Raw genomic sequence first — 19,292 nt, forward strand, 5'->3', positions numbered from 1 at the left:
GAGGGCAACAACCCAGCAGCAGGACCGCTACCTCCGCCTTTGTGCAAGGAGGAGCAGGAGAAGCACTGCCAGAGCCATGCAAAATGACCTCCAGCAGGCCACAAATGTGCATGTGTCTGCTCAAACGGTCAGAAACAGACTCCATGAGGGTGGTATGAGGGCCCGACGTCCACAGGTGGGGGTTGTGCTGACAGCCTAACACCGTGCAGGACGTTTGGCATTTGCCAGAGAACACCAAGATTGGCAAATTCGCCACTGGCGCCCTGTGCTCTTCACAGATGAAAGCAGGTTCACACTGAGCACGTGACAGACGTGACAGAGTCTGGAGACGCCGTGGAGAACGTTCTGCTGCCTGCAACATCCTCCAGCATGACCGATTTGGCGGTGGGTCAGTCATGGTGTGGGGTGGCATTTCTTTGGGGGGCCGCACAGCCCTCCATGTGCTCGCCAGAGGTAGCCTGACTGCCATTAGGTACCGAGATGAGATCCTCAGACCCCTTGTGAGACCATATGCTGGTGCGGTTGGCCCTGGGTTCCTCCTAATGCAAGACAATGCTAGACCTCATGTGGCTGGAGTGTGTCAGCAGTTCCTGCAAGAGGAAGGCATTGATGCTATGGACTGGCCCGCCCGTTCCCCAGACCTGAATCCAATTGAGCACATCATGTCTCGCTCCATCCACCAACACCACGTTGCACCACAGACTGTCCAGGAGTTGGCGGATGCTTTAGTCCAGGTCCCTCAGGAGACCATCCGCCACCTCATCAGGAGCATGCCCAGGCGTTGTAGGGAGGTCATACAGGCACGTGGAGGCCACACACACTACTGAGCCTCATTTTGACTTGTTTTAAGGTCATTACATCAAAGTTGGATCAGCCTGTAGTGTGGTTTTCCACTTTAATTTTGAGTGTGACTCCAAATCCAGTACTCCATGGGTTGATAAATTGGATTTCCATTGATTCTTTTTGTGTGATTTTGTTGTCAGCACATTCAACTATGTAAAGAAAAAAGTATTTAATAAGATTATTTATTTCATTCAGATCTAGGATGTGTTGTTTAAGTGTTCCCTTAATTTTTTTGAGCAGTGTATATCAAAAAGCGTGAAGACTTCTGCCTGAAGCCCATACACACCGCAGTGTACATGTTGGACCCCAAGTACACTGGCAAGAGCATCCTGTCTGGTGTAGAGATCAACAAGGCCTATGGTGTCATCACTACCGTGTCTCGCCACCTTGGCCTGGATGAGGGCGAGGTTCTTGGCAGTCTGGCGAAGTACATTTCCAAGCAAGGGCTTTGGGATGAAGATGCAATATGGCAGTCGTGCCAACATATCTCATCAGCCACCTGGTGGAAGGGACTTTGTGGATCTGAGGATCTTTCCCCTGTTGCCTACATCATCCTCCAAATCCCAGCAACATCAGCTGCCTCAGAGCACAACTGGTCTTTGTTTGGGAACACACACCAAAGCTCACAACAGGCTGACCAATACAATGGTTGAAACATTGGTGGCCATCCGGGCAAATTTGAGGCTTTTTGAGCCTGACAACGAACCATCCTCAACAAGGTTGGAAAGTGACAGTGAAGATGAGGCCTCAGTCTGATGTTCAAGAGGTGGACATTGAAGAGGTCCAGGGAGAAGACATGGAAGCCTGAGAGGAAGACAACCAAAGCTTTAGTTTCTAGACTATAATTTTACAGATGTATGTTGAAAACGTTTCTGGGAGACGCGATGGATCATTGGGGATCATTCAATATTCCCTTTCTTTTGTTGTTCCATAAAATCATCCCATGTGAAGAGTCAACTCATTTAATTGAAGTTCAATTCGAAACAACGTTTTTTTTTCTCTATTGGAAGGATTTAATCATTTGCAATTATGTCTACTTATGATAAGGTAAAAGGTTTATGTTTGTCTCCATATGATATGGTAAATATATCCAATGCAAAAAACATCTACATTTAAATGGTATTAATATGAATTTGCATATATTTTTGTTAATTCCCATATATTCCTGTTAAGTTTCCACCTCTGAATATTCCCCAAAATGTGCAACCCAATGCTGGATAAAACTACGAAATAACATCAGTCAAACCTTACTTCCAGGAAGTTCAGCCAGTTCTAATGGTAACCTCACGTTTTAAAAAAACAACACATTATCCTGAGCTCACACTAAATCTGACTCAACATCTGGGAACATCTCAAATCCATAGTACCCAGACCACCCCATTACAAGTTACCATTTATACCTAAACTTTCTTTGATTTCCCTATATGTTTAGATGTGTCTCACCGGTGCGGTCGTAGGACTCGTGGCAGGTGTGTGCGATCTCAGCCCCCAGCTGTAGGTAGTGTCCAGCCTTGTCGTCAGGTGAGCCGTCGGCCCCCAGAGCGAACATCCCCCCGGCAAAGCACGTCAGGTGACCCATCTTCCTCTCCAGGTGGCCGTTCTTCCACTCCCCGATGAACGTCAGGCCGCCGTTGGACTTACGGATCAGGTGACGCTCGATGGCCTGGAGGGAGGTGGGGAAAGGGTGTGGGTGGTGGTAGGAGAGCAAGGTGTGTGTTTAGGGAGGAGGGTGTGTGGGTGGTGATGGTAGAAGGGGTAGGTGTGTGTATGAAGGAGAGAGAGAGATAAAGGACAGGTACTTAGTCCCTGGCACAGTGGCGGAAACAGGAACAATGTTGTCTAAGTGTCCTCTGCTCCAGTCCTTGAGAGCAGCAGCAGAATCTGCTGTTCTCCTCTCCCTGGCACCTACTGTACCTGATCAATCAACATCAATAACTGGCCATAAAGTCCAGGCATCTGCTTACTGTTAACTAAATCACACACTGAATAAAAGGCAAACATGGAACCCAGTTGACCCTGCAGTTAAAGGACTTTGAGGAGTTGAGGGACAATCCTAACTATCTGGCCTGAAGGATATAGAGCAAGGTAGTTGCTATTTCAGAGTAGGCTAGATGGAGTTGAAACACAGCTGTGTGTTTGCCAATCAAAGCCATCTCCATGGAGACCAGGTAAGGGAAGCTAGTCTCCATGGAGACCAGGTAAAGGTATGGTGCGTACCTCGATAGCGTCGTCGTAGGTCTTGCGTGCCTCTGTGTCGGTCTTGTCTGACATGAGCCAGGCCTTCAGCAGGTACTCATAGAAACTGTCCCCCAGACCTCCAACTGATGTATGGTCTACAGGGGGAGGGAGGGGCAGAGAGAGAGAGAAGAACAAGAAGAGAGGGAGGGATGGGAGAAAGATAAGTGGGTGGGGAAAGGGACAAAGCGAGAGAGAAAGAAGAAAAGATGGAGGTAGTCAAAAAGAGAATTATTCATTGGATGATGTTTTCTTAAAAACCCCAACCAGAGCCAACACTATTCTTCAGTAGGGGTTTTAAATTACAGCAACAAAACAGCTATGGAGATTATTTGCCCGTTTTACAGTATGATGGCAGAGACTAGATGATTTGGGTTGTTTACTTTCTCCCTGATGTACTACTTAATGACCCCCGTGTCGTAGTAAAAATTGATTCAGACTTTCTAGCTGGCCTAAAAAAGAGACGCATTACAGTGAGGAGGAGAATGTGCCAAATCTCACTCAGCAAGAGGACACAGATGGGTAGGCACACGCACGCACGCATATACACACACACACCCACATGCATTTTCTCAATCTGTCACAGACTACCCCGAGCCATGATTCTGCAGTATTAAACAATGTGGTAGTTTAAGTAGCAGAGCCAAAACACTCAAAGAGTATGTTCTCCATGAGGCCTGACTCATATTTTGTATACGCAGTACATCCATCTATATACAGTTGAAGTCGGAAGTTTACATACACTTAGGTTGGAGTCATGAAAACTCATTTTTCAACCACTCCACAAATTTCTTGTTAACAAGTCGGTTAGGACATCTACTTTGTGCATGACAAGTCATTTTTCCAACAATTGTTTACAGACAGATTATTTCACTTATAATTCATTGTATCAGAAGTTTACATACACTAAGTTGACTGTGCCGTTAACTTCTCTAGGCTAGGGGGCGGTATTTTTACATCTGGATGAAAAGCGTGCCCAAAGTAAACGGCCTGCTACTCAGGCCCAGAAGCTAGGATATGCATATTATTAGTCGTTTCTGTTTGAATGATGTCTGTGAGTATAACAGAACTTATTTGGCAGGCGAAACCTCGAGGACAAACCATCCAGGAAAAATAATTTGAGGTCACTCTTTTCAATGGGGTTTCAATGGGAATCGAGAATTCTAAGGCAGTTGCTTGCAGTGCCTATCACTTCCACTGGATGTCAGTCTTTAGAAATTGGTTGATGTTTTTCCTTTGTGTAATGAAGAAGTAGCCCTGTTCAGAACGAGGGTCGAGTGAAGTGTACTGTTGTGGTTGAGGTGTGTGACCTGAAAGCACGCTCCACTTTGTTTTCCTCCGGTATTGAACACAGTTTATCCCGTTTTAAATTTGATCGATTATTTACGTAAAAAAATACCTAAAGTTGTATTAGGAAAGTTGTTTGAAATGTTTGTACAAAGATTACAGGTAACTTATGAGATATTTTGTAGTCATTTTGCGCGAGTTGGAACCGGTGTTTTTCTGGCTCAAACACGCCAAATAGATGGACATTTTGGATATATAACGACGGAATTAATCGAACAAAAGGACCATTTGTGATGTTTATGGGACATATTGGAGTGCCAACAGAAGAAGCTCGTCAAAGGTAAGGCATGAATTATATCGTTATTTCTGAGTTTCGTGTCGTGCCTGGCAGGGTGAATTATGATTGTCTATGTTTGTTTAGTGGGGTGCTATCCTCAGATAATAGCATGGTTTGCTTTTGCCGTAAAGCCTTTTTGAAATCTGACACGTTGGCTGGATTAACAACAAGTGTAGCTTTAATTTGGTGTATTGCATGTGTGATTTCATGAAAGTTTAATATTTATAGTAATTGAATTTTAATATGGTGCTCTGCCATTTCACCGGATGTTGTCAAATCGATCCCGTTAACGGGATTTGAGCCATAAGTTAAACAGCTTGGAAAATTCCATAAAATTATGTAATGGCTTTAGAAGATTCTGATAGGCTAATTGACATCATTTGAGTCAATTGGAGGTGTACCTGTGGATGCATTTCAAGGCCTACCTTCAAACTCAGTGCCTCTTTGCGTGACATCATGGGAAAATCAAAAGAAATCAGCCAAGACCTCAGAGAAGAAATTGTAGACCTCCACAAGTCTGGTTCATCCTTGGGAGAAATTTCCAAACGCCTGAAGGTACAACGTTCATCTGTACAAACAATAGTACACAAGTATAAACACCATGGGACCACGCAGCCGTCATACCGCTCAGGAAGGAGACACATTCTGTCTCCTAGAGATGAACGTACTTGGTGCGAAAAGTGCAAATAAATCAATCCCAGAACAACGGCAAAGGACCTTGTGAAGATGCTGGAGGAAACAGGTACAAAAGTATATATATCCACAGTAAAACAAGTCCTATATCAACATAACCTGAAAGGCCGCTCAGCAAGGAAGAAGCCACTGCTCCAAAACCGCCATAAAAAAAGCCAGACTACGGTTTGCAACTGCACATGGGGACAAAGATCGTACTTTTTGGAGAAATGTCCTCTGGTCTGATGAAACAAAAATAGAACTGTTGGGCCATAATGACCATCGTTATGTTTGGAGGAAAAGGGGGACGCTTAAAAGCCGAAGAACACCATCCCAACCGTGAAGCACGTTGTGGGGGTGCTCTGCTGCAGGAGGGACTGGTGCACTTCACAAAATAGATGGCATCATGAGGAAGCAAAATTAGGTAGATATATTGAAGCAACATCTCAAAACATCAGTCAGGAAGTTAAAGCTTGGTCGCAAATGGGTCTTCCAACTGAACAATGACCCCAAGCATACTTCCAAAGTTGTCGCAAAATGGCAACCAAGGACAACCAAGTCAAGGTATTGGAGTGGCCATCACAAAGCCCTGACCTGAATCCCAAGGTAAATGTGTGGGCAGAACTGAAAAGCGTGTGCGAGCAAGGAGGCCAACAAACCCGACTCAGTTACACCAGCTCTGTCAGGAGGAATGGGCCAAAATGTACCTAACTTATTGTGGGAAGCTTGTGGTAGCCTATGCAAAATGTTTGACCCAAGTTAAACAATTTAAAGGCAATGCTACCAAATACTGAGTGTATGTAAACTTCTGACCCTCTGGGAATGTGATGAAAGCAATAAATCATTCTCTCTACTATTATTCTGACATTTCACATTCTTAAAATAAAGTGGTGATCCTAACTGACCTAAGACAGGGAATTTTTACGAGTATTAAATGTCAGGAATTTTGAAAAACTGAGTATAAATGTATTTGGCTAAGGTGTATGTAAACTTCCGACTTCAACTGTAAATTGTAAAGTACAGATACCCTAAAAAGTACTTTACACCACTGGCCCAGAGGAGAGCGAGAGACAGAGTGAGAGCGAGAGAGGAGCTGAAGAGACTCACAGACACAAAGTAAAATGTGTTTTCTACGCAAATGGCTGTGGGGGATTGGTGTGCCCCTGGCAAAATGAAGAGAACAGGAAATTTGCAATGAATAATTCATTCTCATATGGAGGGTCAGAGATTGAGAGAAAAAGAGAGAAATGCCAAATGCAAACAACCTTGGAAAGAGGTATACACTGTAGAGGGCACAGTGTGTTTGTGTGTGTGCAAGTGCATACGCGTAACCCAGGGTTTCCCCAAACTAGAAAATTTGCTCTTGGTTCAAAGAACCGGGATTACGTCAGTAACCTCCGGTAGCCGCTAGAGGAGGTTGTAATAAACAGAGCAGTTTCTGTTTTCTTCCTTCGAATGAGGCTCTATCTTTTAAATGGTTTAAGCTCCAAATAATTAGGACCCCATCACTGAAAGATAAGACTCAGGAACATGTATGTTTCTCTACTATGCCCATAAATCATTAGAACTGAGTGGACAAGACCATCAATTATGTTCTTTTCTACACAGAAGATCATTCAAAATTATTGCCTGATGATCTTCTGAGCTTCCCAATACCTTTCTGATGCATTTCAGTCACATCAAATCATATGGTCTAAAGATTGAAACACTGTCAAAAACTCAAATTTAAAAAGTCAACATCGACAGTTGATTACACTTTTTTTTCTCTCACATGGGTCGTGTCACAAAACATTTTTGATATCCCCAAAAGTTTTTGGGGTCGCGGCCCTCAAATTTTAGGAACCCCTAGTGTAACCATACATTTGTGGGTGCTTGAACAAGTATATTTGTGAGGGAGATTAGTGGATTGCGTAGGGGTTTTCAAACTGGGGTCAACAGAGGTATTGCAGGGGATCCAAGTGTTTGAATGTTTATATATATATATATATATATATATATATATATATATATATATATATATATATATATATATATATATATATAAGAGCGTCTGGATAAGAGCGTCTGCTAAATAACTTAAATGTAAATATAAATATATATATATATATATATATTATATATATATTTACATTTAAGTTATTTAGCAGACGCTCTTATCCAGAGCGACTTACAAATTGGTGCATTCACCTTATGATATCCAGTGGAACAACCACTTTACAATAGTGCATCTAAATCTTTTAAGGGGGGGGGTTAGAAGGATTACTTTATCCTATCCTAGGTATTCCTTAAAGAGGTGGGGTTTCAGGTGTCTCCGGAAGGTGGTGATTGACTCCGCTGTCCTGGCGTCGTGAGGGAGCTTGTTCCACCATTGGGGTGCCAGAGCAGCGAACAGTTTTGACTGGGCTGAGCGGGAACTGTGCTTCCTCAGAGGTAGGGGGGCCAGCAGGCCAGAGGTGGATGAACGCAGTGCCCTTGTTTGGGTGTAGGGCCTGATCAGAGCCTGAAGGTATGGAGGTGCCGTTCCCTTCACAGCTCCGTAGGCAATCACCATGGTCTTGTAGCGGATGCGAGCTTCAATTGGAAGCCAGTGGAGTGTGCGGAGGAGCGGGGTGACGTGAGAGAACTTGGGAAGGTTTAACACCAGACGGGCTGCGGCGTTCTGGATGAGTTGTAGGGGTTTAATGGCACAGGCAGGGAGCCCAGCCAACAGCGAGTTGCAGTAATCCAGACGGGAGATGACAAGTGCCTGGATTAGGACCTGCGCCGCTTCCTGTGTGAGGCAGGGTCGTACTCTGCGAATGTTGTAGAGCATGAACCTACAGGATCGGGTCACCGACTTGATGTTAGTGGAGAACGACAGGGTGTTGTCCAGGATCACGCCAAGGTTCTTAGCACTCTGGGAGGAGGACACAAGGGAGTTGTCAACCGTGATGGCGAGATCATGGAACGGGCAGTCCTTCCCCGGGAGGAAGAGCAGCTCCGTCTTGCCGAGGTTCAGCTTGAGGTGGTGATCCGTCATCCACACTGATATGTCTGACAGACATGCAGAGATGCGATTCGCCGCCTGGTTATCAGAAGGGGGAAAGGAGAAGATTAATTGTGTGTCGTCTGCATAGCAATGATAGGAGAGACCATGTGAGGATATGACAGAGCCAAGTGACTTGGTGTATAGCGAGAATAGGAGAGGGCCTAGAACAGAGCCCTGGGGGACACCAGTGGTGAGAGCGCATGGTGCGGAGACAGATTCTCGCCACGCCACCTGGTAGGAGCGACCTGTCAGGTAGGACGCAATCCAAGCGTGGGCCGCGCCGGAGATGCCCAACTCGGAGAGGGTGGAGAGGAGGATCTGATGGTTCACAGTATCAAAGGCAGCAGATAGGTCTAGAAGGATGAGAGCAGAGTAGAGAGAGTTAGCTTTAGCAGTGCGGAGAGCCTCCGTGACACAGAGAAGAGCAGTCTCAGTTGAATGCCCAGTCTTGAAACCCGACTGATTAGGATCAAGAAGGTCATTCTGAGAGAGATAGCAGGAGAGCTGGCCAAGGACGGCACATTCCAAGAGTTTTGGAGAGAAAAGAAAGAAGGGATACTGGTCTGTAGTTGTTGACATCGGAGGGATCGAGTGTAGGTTTTTTCAGAAGGGGTGCAACTCTCGCTCTCTTGAAGACGGAAGGGACGTAGCCAGCGGTCAAGGATGAGTTGATGAGCGAGGTGAGGAAGGGGAGAAGGTCTCCGGAAACGGCGCAATACCATCCGAGTAGGGGCAGAGTGAGAAGTGTTGGATGAGAGCAAGAGGGAAAAGGATACAAGGTAGTGGTCGGAGATTTGGAGGGGAGTTGCAATGAGATTAGTGGAAGAACAGCATCTAGTCCTCCGCTGAGGTCAAGCGTATTGCCTGCCTTGTGAGTCGGGGGGGAAGGTGAGAGGGTGAGGGCAAAAGAGGAGAGGAGTGGAAAGAAGGAGGCAGAGAGGAATGAGTCAAAGTTAGACGTGGGGAGGTTAAAGTCACCCAGAACTGTGAGAGGTGAGCCATCCTCAGGAAAGGAACTTATCAAGGCTCAAGCTCATTGATGAACTCTCCAAGGGAACCTGGAGGGCGATAAATGATAAGGATGTTAAGCTTGAAAGGGCTGGTAACTGTGACAGCATGGAATTCAAATGAGGAGATAGACAGATGGGTCAGGGGAGAAAGAGAGAATGTCCACTTGGGAGAGATGAGGATTCCAGTGCCACCACCCCGCTGGCTCGATGCTCTAGGGGTATGCGAGAACACGTAGTCAGACGAGGAGAGAGCAGTAGGAGTAGCAGTGTTATATATATATATATACATATATATATATACATATATATATACATATATATATATATATACATATATATATATGCAAGCGCCACCTAGCCCATAGAGGTTAAAGCATTTTGAAGAGAGAAGCCACCTGCATTTGTTTATTGGGCTACTGTGCAGTCTGACAAGTACACATAGCCTACAATACATACTGTAATAAACATGGGAAAGTGCCTAATTCCTTACATAAGGGAGAGCAGGCCATGTCTGTACTACAGAATGCGGGCACATGGGAGACCGGGGTTCAATTCCCCAACGGGGAGGAATGAGTAGGCTGTGTTGTAAATAAGAATATGTTCTTAACTGACTTGCTTAGTTAAAGGTTACACTAAGAGCATAATATTTCTGCACCCTAATTTCCTAATTCTAGTCTAACCAATACCCAAACGGAGATTAAGTGAAAATAAAAAATCTCTGTGATTTATCAAGACCAGTCCCCATGCTTGTCTCAGAGCAGTGCGAAACGGTGCTAAAATAGTTGGAGGCTTTTGCTTCTAACTTCAATATGCTCTTTAAATAAATAAGACCTACAGCACTTTTAACAGCACATTACTCAACACTAGTGCCGCCTGACTCGCCACAACTCGAAAGACCATGAACAGGTACAGTAGGCGACAATACTGTAAAGTAGGCCTAATAATGCTAAAAATAAAGCTTAAATAAATCGACTGCTAGTCTTTACTGTATGCTGCACATTTTTACATTGTATTTGATTTCCAGCGTGACTATTCAAGCCATCAAGCCTTTCAAGGTAGGATTATAGCAATATTTTGTTACGTTTAGGCCTAGTTACATGTACACTCAGCAAAAAAAGAAACGTCCTCTCACTGTCAACTGTGTTTATTTTCAGCAAACTTAACATCTGTAAATATTTGTATGACCATGACAAGATTCAACAACTTAGACAAACTGAACAGTTCCACAGACATGTGACTAACAGAAATGGAATAATGTGTCCCTGAACAAAGGGGGGAGGTGGTCAAAATCAAAAGTAACAGTCAGTATCTGGTGTGGCCACCAGCTGCATTAAGTACTGCAGTGTATCTCCTCCTCATGGACTGCACCAGATTTGCCAGTTCTTGCTGTGAGATGTTACCCCACTCTTCCACCAAGGCACCTGCAAGTTTCTGGACATTTCTGGGGGGAATGGCCTTAGCCCTCACCCTCCGATCCAACAGGTCCCAGACGTGCTCAATGGGATTGAGATCTGGGCTCTTCCCTGGCCATGGCAGAACACTAATATTCCTGTCGTGCAGGAAATCACGCACAGAATGAGCAGTATGGCTGGTGGAAATTTTCATGCTGGACGGTCATGTCAGGATGAGCCTGCAGGAAGGGTACCACATGAGGGAGGAGGATGACTTCCCTGTAACGCACAGCGTTGAGAGTGCCTGCAATGACAACAAGCTCAGTCCGATGATGCTGTGACACACCGACCCAGACCATGACGGACCCTCCACCTCCAAATCAATCCCGCTCCAGAGTACAGGCCTCGGTGTAACGCTCATTCCTTTGACGATAAACGTGAATCCGACCATTACCCCTGGTGAGACAAAACCTCGACTCGTCAGTGAAGGTCCAGCGACAGTGGGTTTGTGCCCATAAGCGACATTGTTGCCGGTGATGTCTGGTGAGGACCTGCCTTACAACAAGCCTACAAACCCTCAGTCCAGCATCTCTCAGCCTATTGAGGACAGTCTGAGCACTGATGGAGGGTCGGTAGAAAGGTCTCTTTAGTGTTGTAAGTTTTCATAACTGTGACCTTAATTGCCAACCGTCTATAAGCTGTTAGTGTCTTAACGTCCGTTCCACAGGTGCATGTTCATTAATTGTTTATGGTTCATTGAACAAGCATGGGAAAAATGTAGTTTAAATAAACATCCTCATTTCAATGTCTTTTTTCTCGTTATTTTATTAACAAAAGCATAAACATGTTGATGAAGAAATACTGTACTGCTGTTTTCAGATAGAAATGAAACACTTTAGACTACTTAAGCATCAAATACATTGCAAGTTGAGGAATTTTCACAACTAGCTAGAACAAGTCTATTGTCCTGCTAACAGGAAAGATTTGCATGATGGGCTACACCTGTTACTGTACATGTGAAAAACAAGTGTTTGAATTTTTTTCTCCCAAAATGCCTCCAGTTGTCCATCACTACTGTAAATAAAAACACAGCATCTTGTTTACATTCTTTATTGTAACCACAATGTCTCTACCTTTCCAATTACTTTTAGGGTTCGGTATTTACAAATGTGCGCTTTTCATTATTAGTTACATTGCACATTCGAACTAAAACACTTTTTAATCTTTAAATTATTGTTTTATGTAGGATGCCACAATTTTAAGTAGGCCTAATAAAGAAAAAATATGTTTTAATTTAACCTTTAATTAACAAGGCAAGTCAGGTAAGAACAAATTCTTATTTACAATGACGGCTTACCCTGGCCAATTGTGTGCTGCCCTATGGCACTCCCAATCACGGTTGGATGTGATACAGCCTGTATTCGAACCAAGGACTGTAGTAAAGCCTCTTGCACCGAGATGCAGTGCCTTAGACTGCTGCGCCACTCGGGAGCCATGACCAATATACAGTTGAAATCAGAAGTTAACATACACCTTAGCCAAATACATTTAAACTCAGTTTTTCTGACATTTAATCCTAGTAAAAATTCCCTGTCTTAGTCAGTTAGGTTCACCACTTTATTTTAAGAATGTGAAGTGTCAGAATAATAGATATTATTTGATTCATTTCAGCTCTTATTTCTTTCATCACATTCCCAGTGGGTCAGAAGTTTACATACACTCAATTAGTGTTTGGTAGCATTGCCTTTAAATTGTTTAACTTGGGTCAAACGTGTCGCGTAGCCTTCCATAAGCTTCCCACAATAAGTTGGGTGAATTTTGGCCCATTCCTCCTGACCGAGCTGGTGTAACTGAGCCAGGTTGGTAGGCCTCCTTGCTCGCACACGCTTTTTCAGTTCTGCCCACAAATTTTCTATAGGATTGAGGTCAGGGCTTTGTGATGGCCACTCCAATACCTTGACTTTGAGGTCCTTAAGCCATTTTGCCACAACTTTGGAAGTATGCTTGGGGTCATTATTAATTTGGAAGACCCATTTGCGACCAAGCTTTAACTTCCTGACTGATGTCTTGAGATGTTGCTTCAATATATCCACATACTTTTCCTTCATGATGCCATCTATTTTGTGAAGTGCACCAGTCCCTCCTGCAGCAGAGCACCCCCACAACATGATGCTGCCACCCCCGTGCTTCACTGTTGGGATGGTGTTCTTCGGCTTGCAAGCCTCCCCCCTTTTCCTCCAAACATAACGATTATATTCTAACAGTTCTATTTCTGTTTCATCAGACCAGAGGACATTTCTCCAAAAAGTACGATCTTTGTCCGCATGTGCAGTCGCAAACCATAGTCTAGCTTTTTTATGGCGGTTTTGGAGCAGTGGCTTCTTCCTTGCTGAGCGGCCTTTCAGGTTATGTCAATTAACGACTCGTTTTCTTGTGGATATTGACACTTTTGTACACGTTTCCTCCAGCATCTTCACAAGCAGTTGTTCTGGGATTGATTTGCACTTTTCACACCAAGGTACGTTCATCTCCAGGAGACAGAACGTGTCTCCTTCCTGAGCGGTATGACGGCTACGTGGTCCCATGGTGTTTATAATAGCGTACTATTGTTTGTACAGATGAACGTGGTACCTTCAGGCAAATTGCTCCCAACGATGAACCAGACTTGTGGAGGGCTAAAAAAATTCTGAGGTCTTGGCAGATTTCTTTTGATTTTCCCATGATGTCAAACAAAGAGGCACTGAGTTTGAAGGTAGGCCTTGAAATACATCCACAGGTACACCTCCAATTGACTCAAATGATGTCAATTAGCCTATCAGAAGCTTCTAAAGCCATAACATAATTTTCTGGAATTTTCCAAGCTGTTTAAAGGCACAGTCAACTTAGTGTATGTAAACTTCTGACCCACTGGAATTGTGATACAGTGAATTATAAGTTAAATAATCTGTGGAGTGGTTGAAAACCGTGTTTTAATGACTCCAACCTAAGTGTATGTAAACTTCCGACTTCAACTGTGTGTGTATATATATTTTTATTTTATCCGAACTGTGTGTAGATAGAAATTATTTGATGTAAGTTGGAGGGGGGTTCACACCTAGCTCCACTATTAGACAATTCTTTAGTAAAGGTTGAATATTCTATTCTTCAGCTAATAGCCCATCCTGCTACGCTTGTGAAAAACTAATAATATTTTCCCCCTTTCCACATGTTAAAGATTCCAATTGATAGTGTTTTTAGCCACAATCGGCCACAACTTCAATTAATATATTTGGGCACAATCGATAGCGTGCTGGACTTCGGGCTAGAATGTTGAGAGTTCGAAACCTGCTCCCTGCTTGTTTCATTACATTATTATGCCGGTCTCAGAGCAAATAGCCTGGATTGTTACTCCCATCTCGTTCTAAGCCCTTTTCCACACGTCATTCTCCGCCTGAGTGGCTCGCTGGCAGGATATGGCAGAATCTTTGGTTGTGCGTCAACAATTCAGCATAGCAAGTAGTGTATGAAGGTCTGGTTATTCACAGGCAAACAGTAATATGCTCTAAACCGCTCTGGTGACAAACAAACTTTGCTGCCCTGTTTTCAATCATCCACATGGCTGGGAGAAACTTTTCAGATTAATGCAGATGAAGGGAGTTAGATATGCATAAGAATTGTAGTGTAATATTTTTTTTCTGTATATATGAATTACAAATCAGCCTTTACTTAAATTGTGTTTCAACTCTATTGCATAGTTACAATGTGGAATCATTCATGTCCCAGGAGCAGGAGTAGTAAACACTGTTGAAGTGTACAATTGTAATACATACATGCAGACACAGCATCATTCAAAGAATGGAGTTTGATACACCTGGTATTGGATATGACTGAAAAAAATTAACTTTATGACAAAAAATTGCTTCTCTACATTAACTAACATATTCCTCTCAATTGTACATTTTTTGCTTGACTCGTTATGTTATAATTACTTACATTTGCTTCCACCGTAATGTTTTGTCAGCCATCTTTGCTGAAGAAAGTCACCAGGGACTGGTGGCTTGCGTCAAATTCGTCACTGGTTATATAAAAACCTTGGGACCCAAATGCATAATGAGTGCTCTAACTCCCCCTAGTGGTGGTCTGGAGCCGTGACGCTGGGTACCTAAGTCCTGTGCGGTAAGCTCGCAACTTTTAACTTCCCTGGGCAACTATTCAACAGCCAGTGAAATAGCATGGCGTGAAATAAAAAACAGCAAAAATATCATAATTTCAATTTCTCAAACATACGACTATTTTACACCATTTTAAAGATACACTTCTCCTTAATGTAACCACATTGTCCGATTTCAAAAAGTCTTTACAGCGAAAGCAAAACATTAGATTATGTTAGGAGAGTACATAGACAAAAATAACCACACAGCCATTTTCCAAGCAAGGATATATGTCACAAAAACCCAAAACACAGCTAAATGAAGCACTAACCTTTGACGATCTTCATCAGATGACACTCCTAGGACATCATCTTACACAATACATGTATGTTTTGTTCGATAAAGTTCATATTTATATCCAAAAACAGCATTTTACATTGGCGCATGATGTTCAGAAAATGTATTCCCACCAAAAACTTCCGGTGAATGACCACATCAATTTACAAAAATACTCAAACATTGACAAATTACAGAACAATAATTTTAAAAATTATAGATACAGTACTCCTTGATGCAACCGCTGTGTCAGATTTTAAAATAGCTTTTCGGCGAAAGCACATTTTTTAATATTCTGAGTACATAGCTCGCCATCAAAGCAAGCTATACAGACACCCGCCAAGTTCTGGGGTCACCTAAACTCAGAATTAGTATTATAAATATTTTCTTACCTTTGCTGATCTTCGTCAGAATGCACTCCCAGGACTGCTACTTCCACAAGAAATGTTTTTTTTTTCTTTCTTTGAAATAATCCATATTTATGTCCAAATACCTCAGTTTTGTTCGTGCGTTCAGGTCACTATCCAAAGGCATAATGCGCGAGCGTAATTCGAGACACGAAAAGTCAAAATGTTCCATTACCGTTAGTAGAAGCATGTCAAACGTTGTTTACAATGAATCTTTATGGTATTTAACGTAAAAATGCAATAATTTTCCAACCGGACAATAGCGTATTCATTCCAGGAGAAAAAGAAGAAGGGGCGAGTCATACGTGCCCGCGCAGTAAACAACTCACTGGTCCCAGGCAGTCCACTCATTGACTGAGCTCCTAATCTCTGCCCGGTTACAGGAGAATGATGAAAAAACTTTCTGAAGGCTTTTGACAGCCAATGGAAGCCTTAGGAAGTGCAACGTGACCCCAAAGACACTGTAGTTTCGAAAGGGATTCAAAAGAAGAACTACAATTCTCAGATCTCCCACTTCCTGGTTGGATTTTTCTCAGGTTTTTGCCTTCCATACGTGTTCTGTTATACTCACAGACATCATTCAGACAGTTTTAGAAACGTCAGAGTGTTTTCTATCCAAATCTACTAATAATATGCATATTCTAGTTTCTGGGCCAGAATAGTAACCAGTTTAATTTGGGTACGTTTTTCATCCGGCCGTGAAAATACTGCCCCCTACACTTTAAGAAGTTAAAGGAGGAACCACTGTATAGGCTAAATGTGACCATGGAAATGTTTAGGCAATTATTTTATAAAGACTTCATAGGTGGCGCGAGAGTTTCAAGTTTGGGGAAGACTACAAATTGATTTTCACATGCACATTTCCGTGGAACAGTTTCAATTTCTCAAATCATTGTCACTTTGTTATTCATAAAAATATGAATTTAAATGTAAAAAAAATACTGTTAAAAGTCAACTAATGCGAGATCACCAGTCACTGCCATAAGGACACACTCAAGACAGATGATCTTGACTACGAGCTATTTTATTTTTTAGTTAATGATCCTTGTTTCCTCTGTGGCCAAGTCATGCTTTCTGTAGTATTTTATTTCTTTCTGTATAGACAGGAGTAATTAAATAATCTTCGCAACTTTATTTCCATTTACTTCCCTATTGGACCCACCGCTACACCATTTGTCTCCTGTTCTACTGGTTTTCATATCAACCTTCTTTCGTTGTCCAGAAGCCAAAGGCACATGCCTAGTCATACAGTGCATTCGGAAAGTACTCAGACCCCTTCCCCTTTGTTACTTTACAGCTTTATTCTAAAATGGATTCAATACATTTTTCCCCTCATCAATCTACAGACAATACCCCATAACAAAGCGAAAACAGGTTTTTAGAAAACCTTATTTACATAAGTATTCAGACCCTTTGCTATGAGACTTGAAATTGAGCTTAGGTGCATCTTGTTTCCATTGATCATCTGAGTTGTTTCTAAAACTTGGAGTCTACCGAAGGTAAATTCAATTGAATGGACATGATTTGGAAAGGCACACACCTGTCTATATAAGGTCCCACAGTTGACAGTGCATGTCAGAGGAAAAACCAAGCCATAAGGTCGAAGGAATTGTCTGTGGACCTCCGAGACAGGATCGTGTACAGATCTGGGGAAGGGTTTGAAAATATTTCTGCAGCATTGAAGGTCCCCAAGAACACAGTGGCCTCCATCATTCTTAAATGGAACCATTTAAGTTTGTAACCACCAAGACTCTTCCTAGAGCTGGCCGCCAGGCCAAACTGAGCAATCGGGGGAGAAGGGCCTTGGTCAGGGAAGTGACCAAGAACCCGATGGTCACTGACAGAGCTCCTCTGTGGAGATAGGTGAACCTTCCAGAAGAACAACCATCTCTGTAGCACTTCACTAATCAGGCCCTTATGGTAGAGTGGCCAGACGGAAGCGACTCCTCATTAAAAAGGCACATGACAGTCCGCTTGGTGTTTTCCAAAAGGCACCTAAAGGACTCTCAGACCATGAGAAAGCAGATTCTCTGCTCTGATGAACGCAAAGCGTCACGTCTGGAGGAAACCTGGCACCATCCCTACGGTGAAGCTTGGTGGTGGCAGCATCATGGAGTGGGTATGTTTTTCAGCCACAGGGACTGGGAGACTAGTCAGGATCGAGGGAAAGATGAACGGAGCAAAGTACAGAAAGATCCTTGATGAAAACCTGCTCCAGAGCCCTCAGGACCTGGGGCGAAGGTTCACCTTCCTACAGAACAACGCCCTAAGCACACAGCCAAGACAACGTAGTGGTGGCTTCGGAACAAGTCTCTGAATGTCCTTGAGTGGCCCAGCCAGAGCCCGGACTTGAACCCGAATGAACATCTCTGGAGACCTGAAAATAGCTGTGCAGCGACGCTCCCCATCCAACCTGACCGAGCTTGAGAGGATCTGCAGAGAAGAATGGGAGAAACTCCGCAAATACAGGTGTGCCAAGCTTGTAGCGTCATACCCAAAAAGACTCGAGGCTGTAAGCGCTGACAAAAGGTGCTTTAATAAAGAACTGAGTAAAAGGTCTGAATACCTATGTAAATTTCATATTTGTTATAAAAAAAATATGTTTTACCTGTTTTTGCTTTGTCATTATGGGTTATTGTGTGTAGATTGATGAGGGAGATTTTTTTACATCAATTTTAGAATAAACGCTGTAAAGTAACAAAACGTGGAAAACGTCAAAGGGTCGAAATATTTTCTGAATGCACTGTATTAGCAACCCATCAAGTTGTTGTATCTGTAGATTCTAACTAAGTTCCTAAAATAGATTTTAATCTCGGTGACATATGGAATGCTATCAGGTACGCTGTTTAGAATGTTTTTTTTTTTTCCGGGAAATTGCACTTTGGCAAATGTTTGAAAATTATGTTTTATTGGCTGCTTCATTACATGAGTTGCATGTTGTGTTAAGATGAATTACCATAATCTAAATGTGATTTCTGTCATTCTGAGCACCGTGGGTTGATGCCCTAATGGGTTATACATCCAATGCTTATGGGTCCGATACATTTCTGAAATGGCCGGTAAATTATAATCTTCCCGGTCATGTTTTCCGGTGCCACAATGGAAACCCTGGCGTGTGAGTGTGTGTGGGTGCGTGGTCAGGTTGAGCAGTAAGAAGTAGAAACAGTAATTAAACAGCGCTGTCTAAGTCAGGGTAATTAACAATTAGTTAAGATGCCTCCCGCCAACAGCTTCAAATTATACATATTTATTAAAGCTCCAAAAACACCCAGTACTCACACAGTCATTTACACAGCCTAGCGGCCCACAGTGGTGAGCACAGGCACACACACCTGTCAGTATTATTTTCTGATGAAGCGAGAGACAACAGGTACTTACGTTGGCCCCAGCGGCCAGTACGAGGGTTCAGATAGTTTGGGTATAGCCCGTTGGGTCGGTCCATTTTGGCCAGCAGCTTCCGTATGTGCATCACCTGACAGGGTTAGAGGAGACATGAATCTCTCTTACCCAGGAGAACACACTGACACAGAGACACACAGACACTGAGCCTGAGTGGGCTTTATAGATCTCCACCATCGTCTGGGCTTGATGTGTACAGGCCAAAAGTTGAGAGAAC

The 19,292-nt window shown here is 43.2% G+C and overlaps 1 protein-coding gene across 2 annotated transcripts in view; it reads right to left on the reverse strand.

The window, feature by feature from the left end:
- Positions 1-19,292, reverse strand: part of LOC106586607 (mannosidase, alpha, class 1A, member 2) — a 127,813-nt gene that overhangs the window by 12,586 nt on the left and 95,935 nt on the right. For both annotated transcript variants that reach the window (XM_014174073.2, XM_014174072.2), the window contains 3 exons: positions 19,055-19,148; positions 3,061-3,176; positions 2,287-2,506 (listed from right to left, as the gene is read on the reverse strand). In XM_014174073.2, the coding sequence (XP_014029548.1) occupies positions 2,287-2,506; positions 3,061-3,176; positions 19,055-19,148 (430 nt within the window). The remainder of the gene's footprint in view (positions 1-2,286; positions 2,507-3,060; positions 3,177-19,054; positions 19,149-19,292) is intronic.

Source organism: Salmo salar, chromosome ssa25 (assembly GCF_905237065.1).
Source record: "Salmo salar chromosome ssa25, Ssal_v3.1, whole genome shotgun sequence".
Classification (NCBI taxonomy): Eukaryota; Metazoa; Chordata; class Actinopteri; order Salmoniformes; family Salmonidae; genus Salmo; species Salmo salar.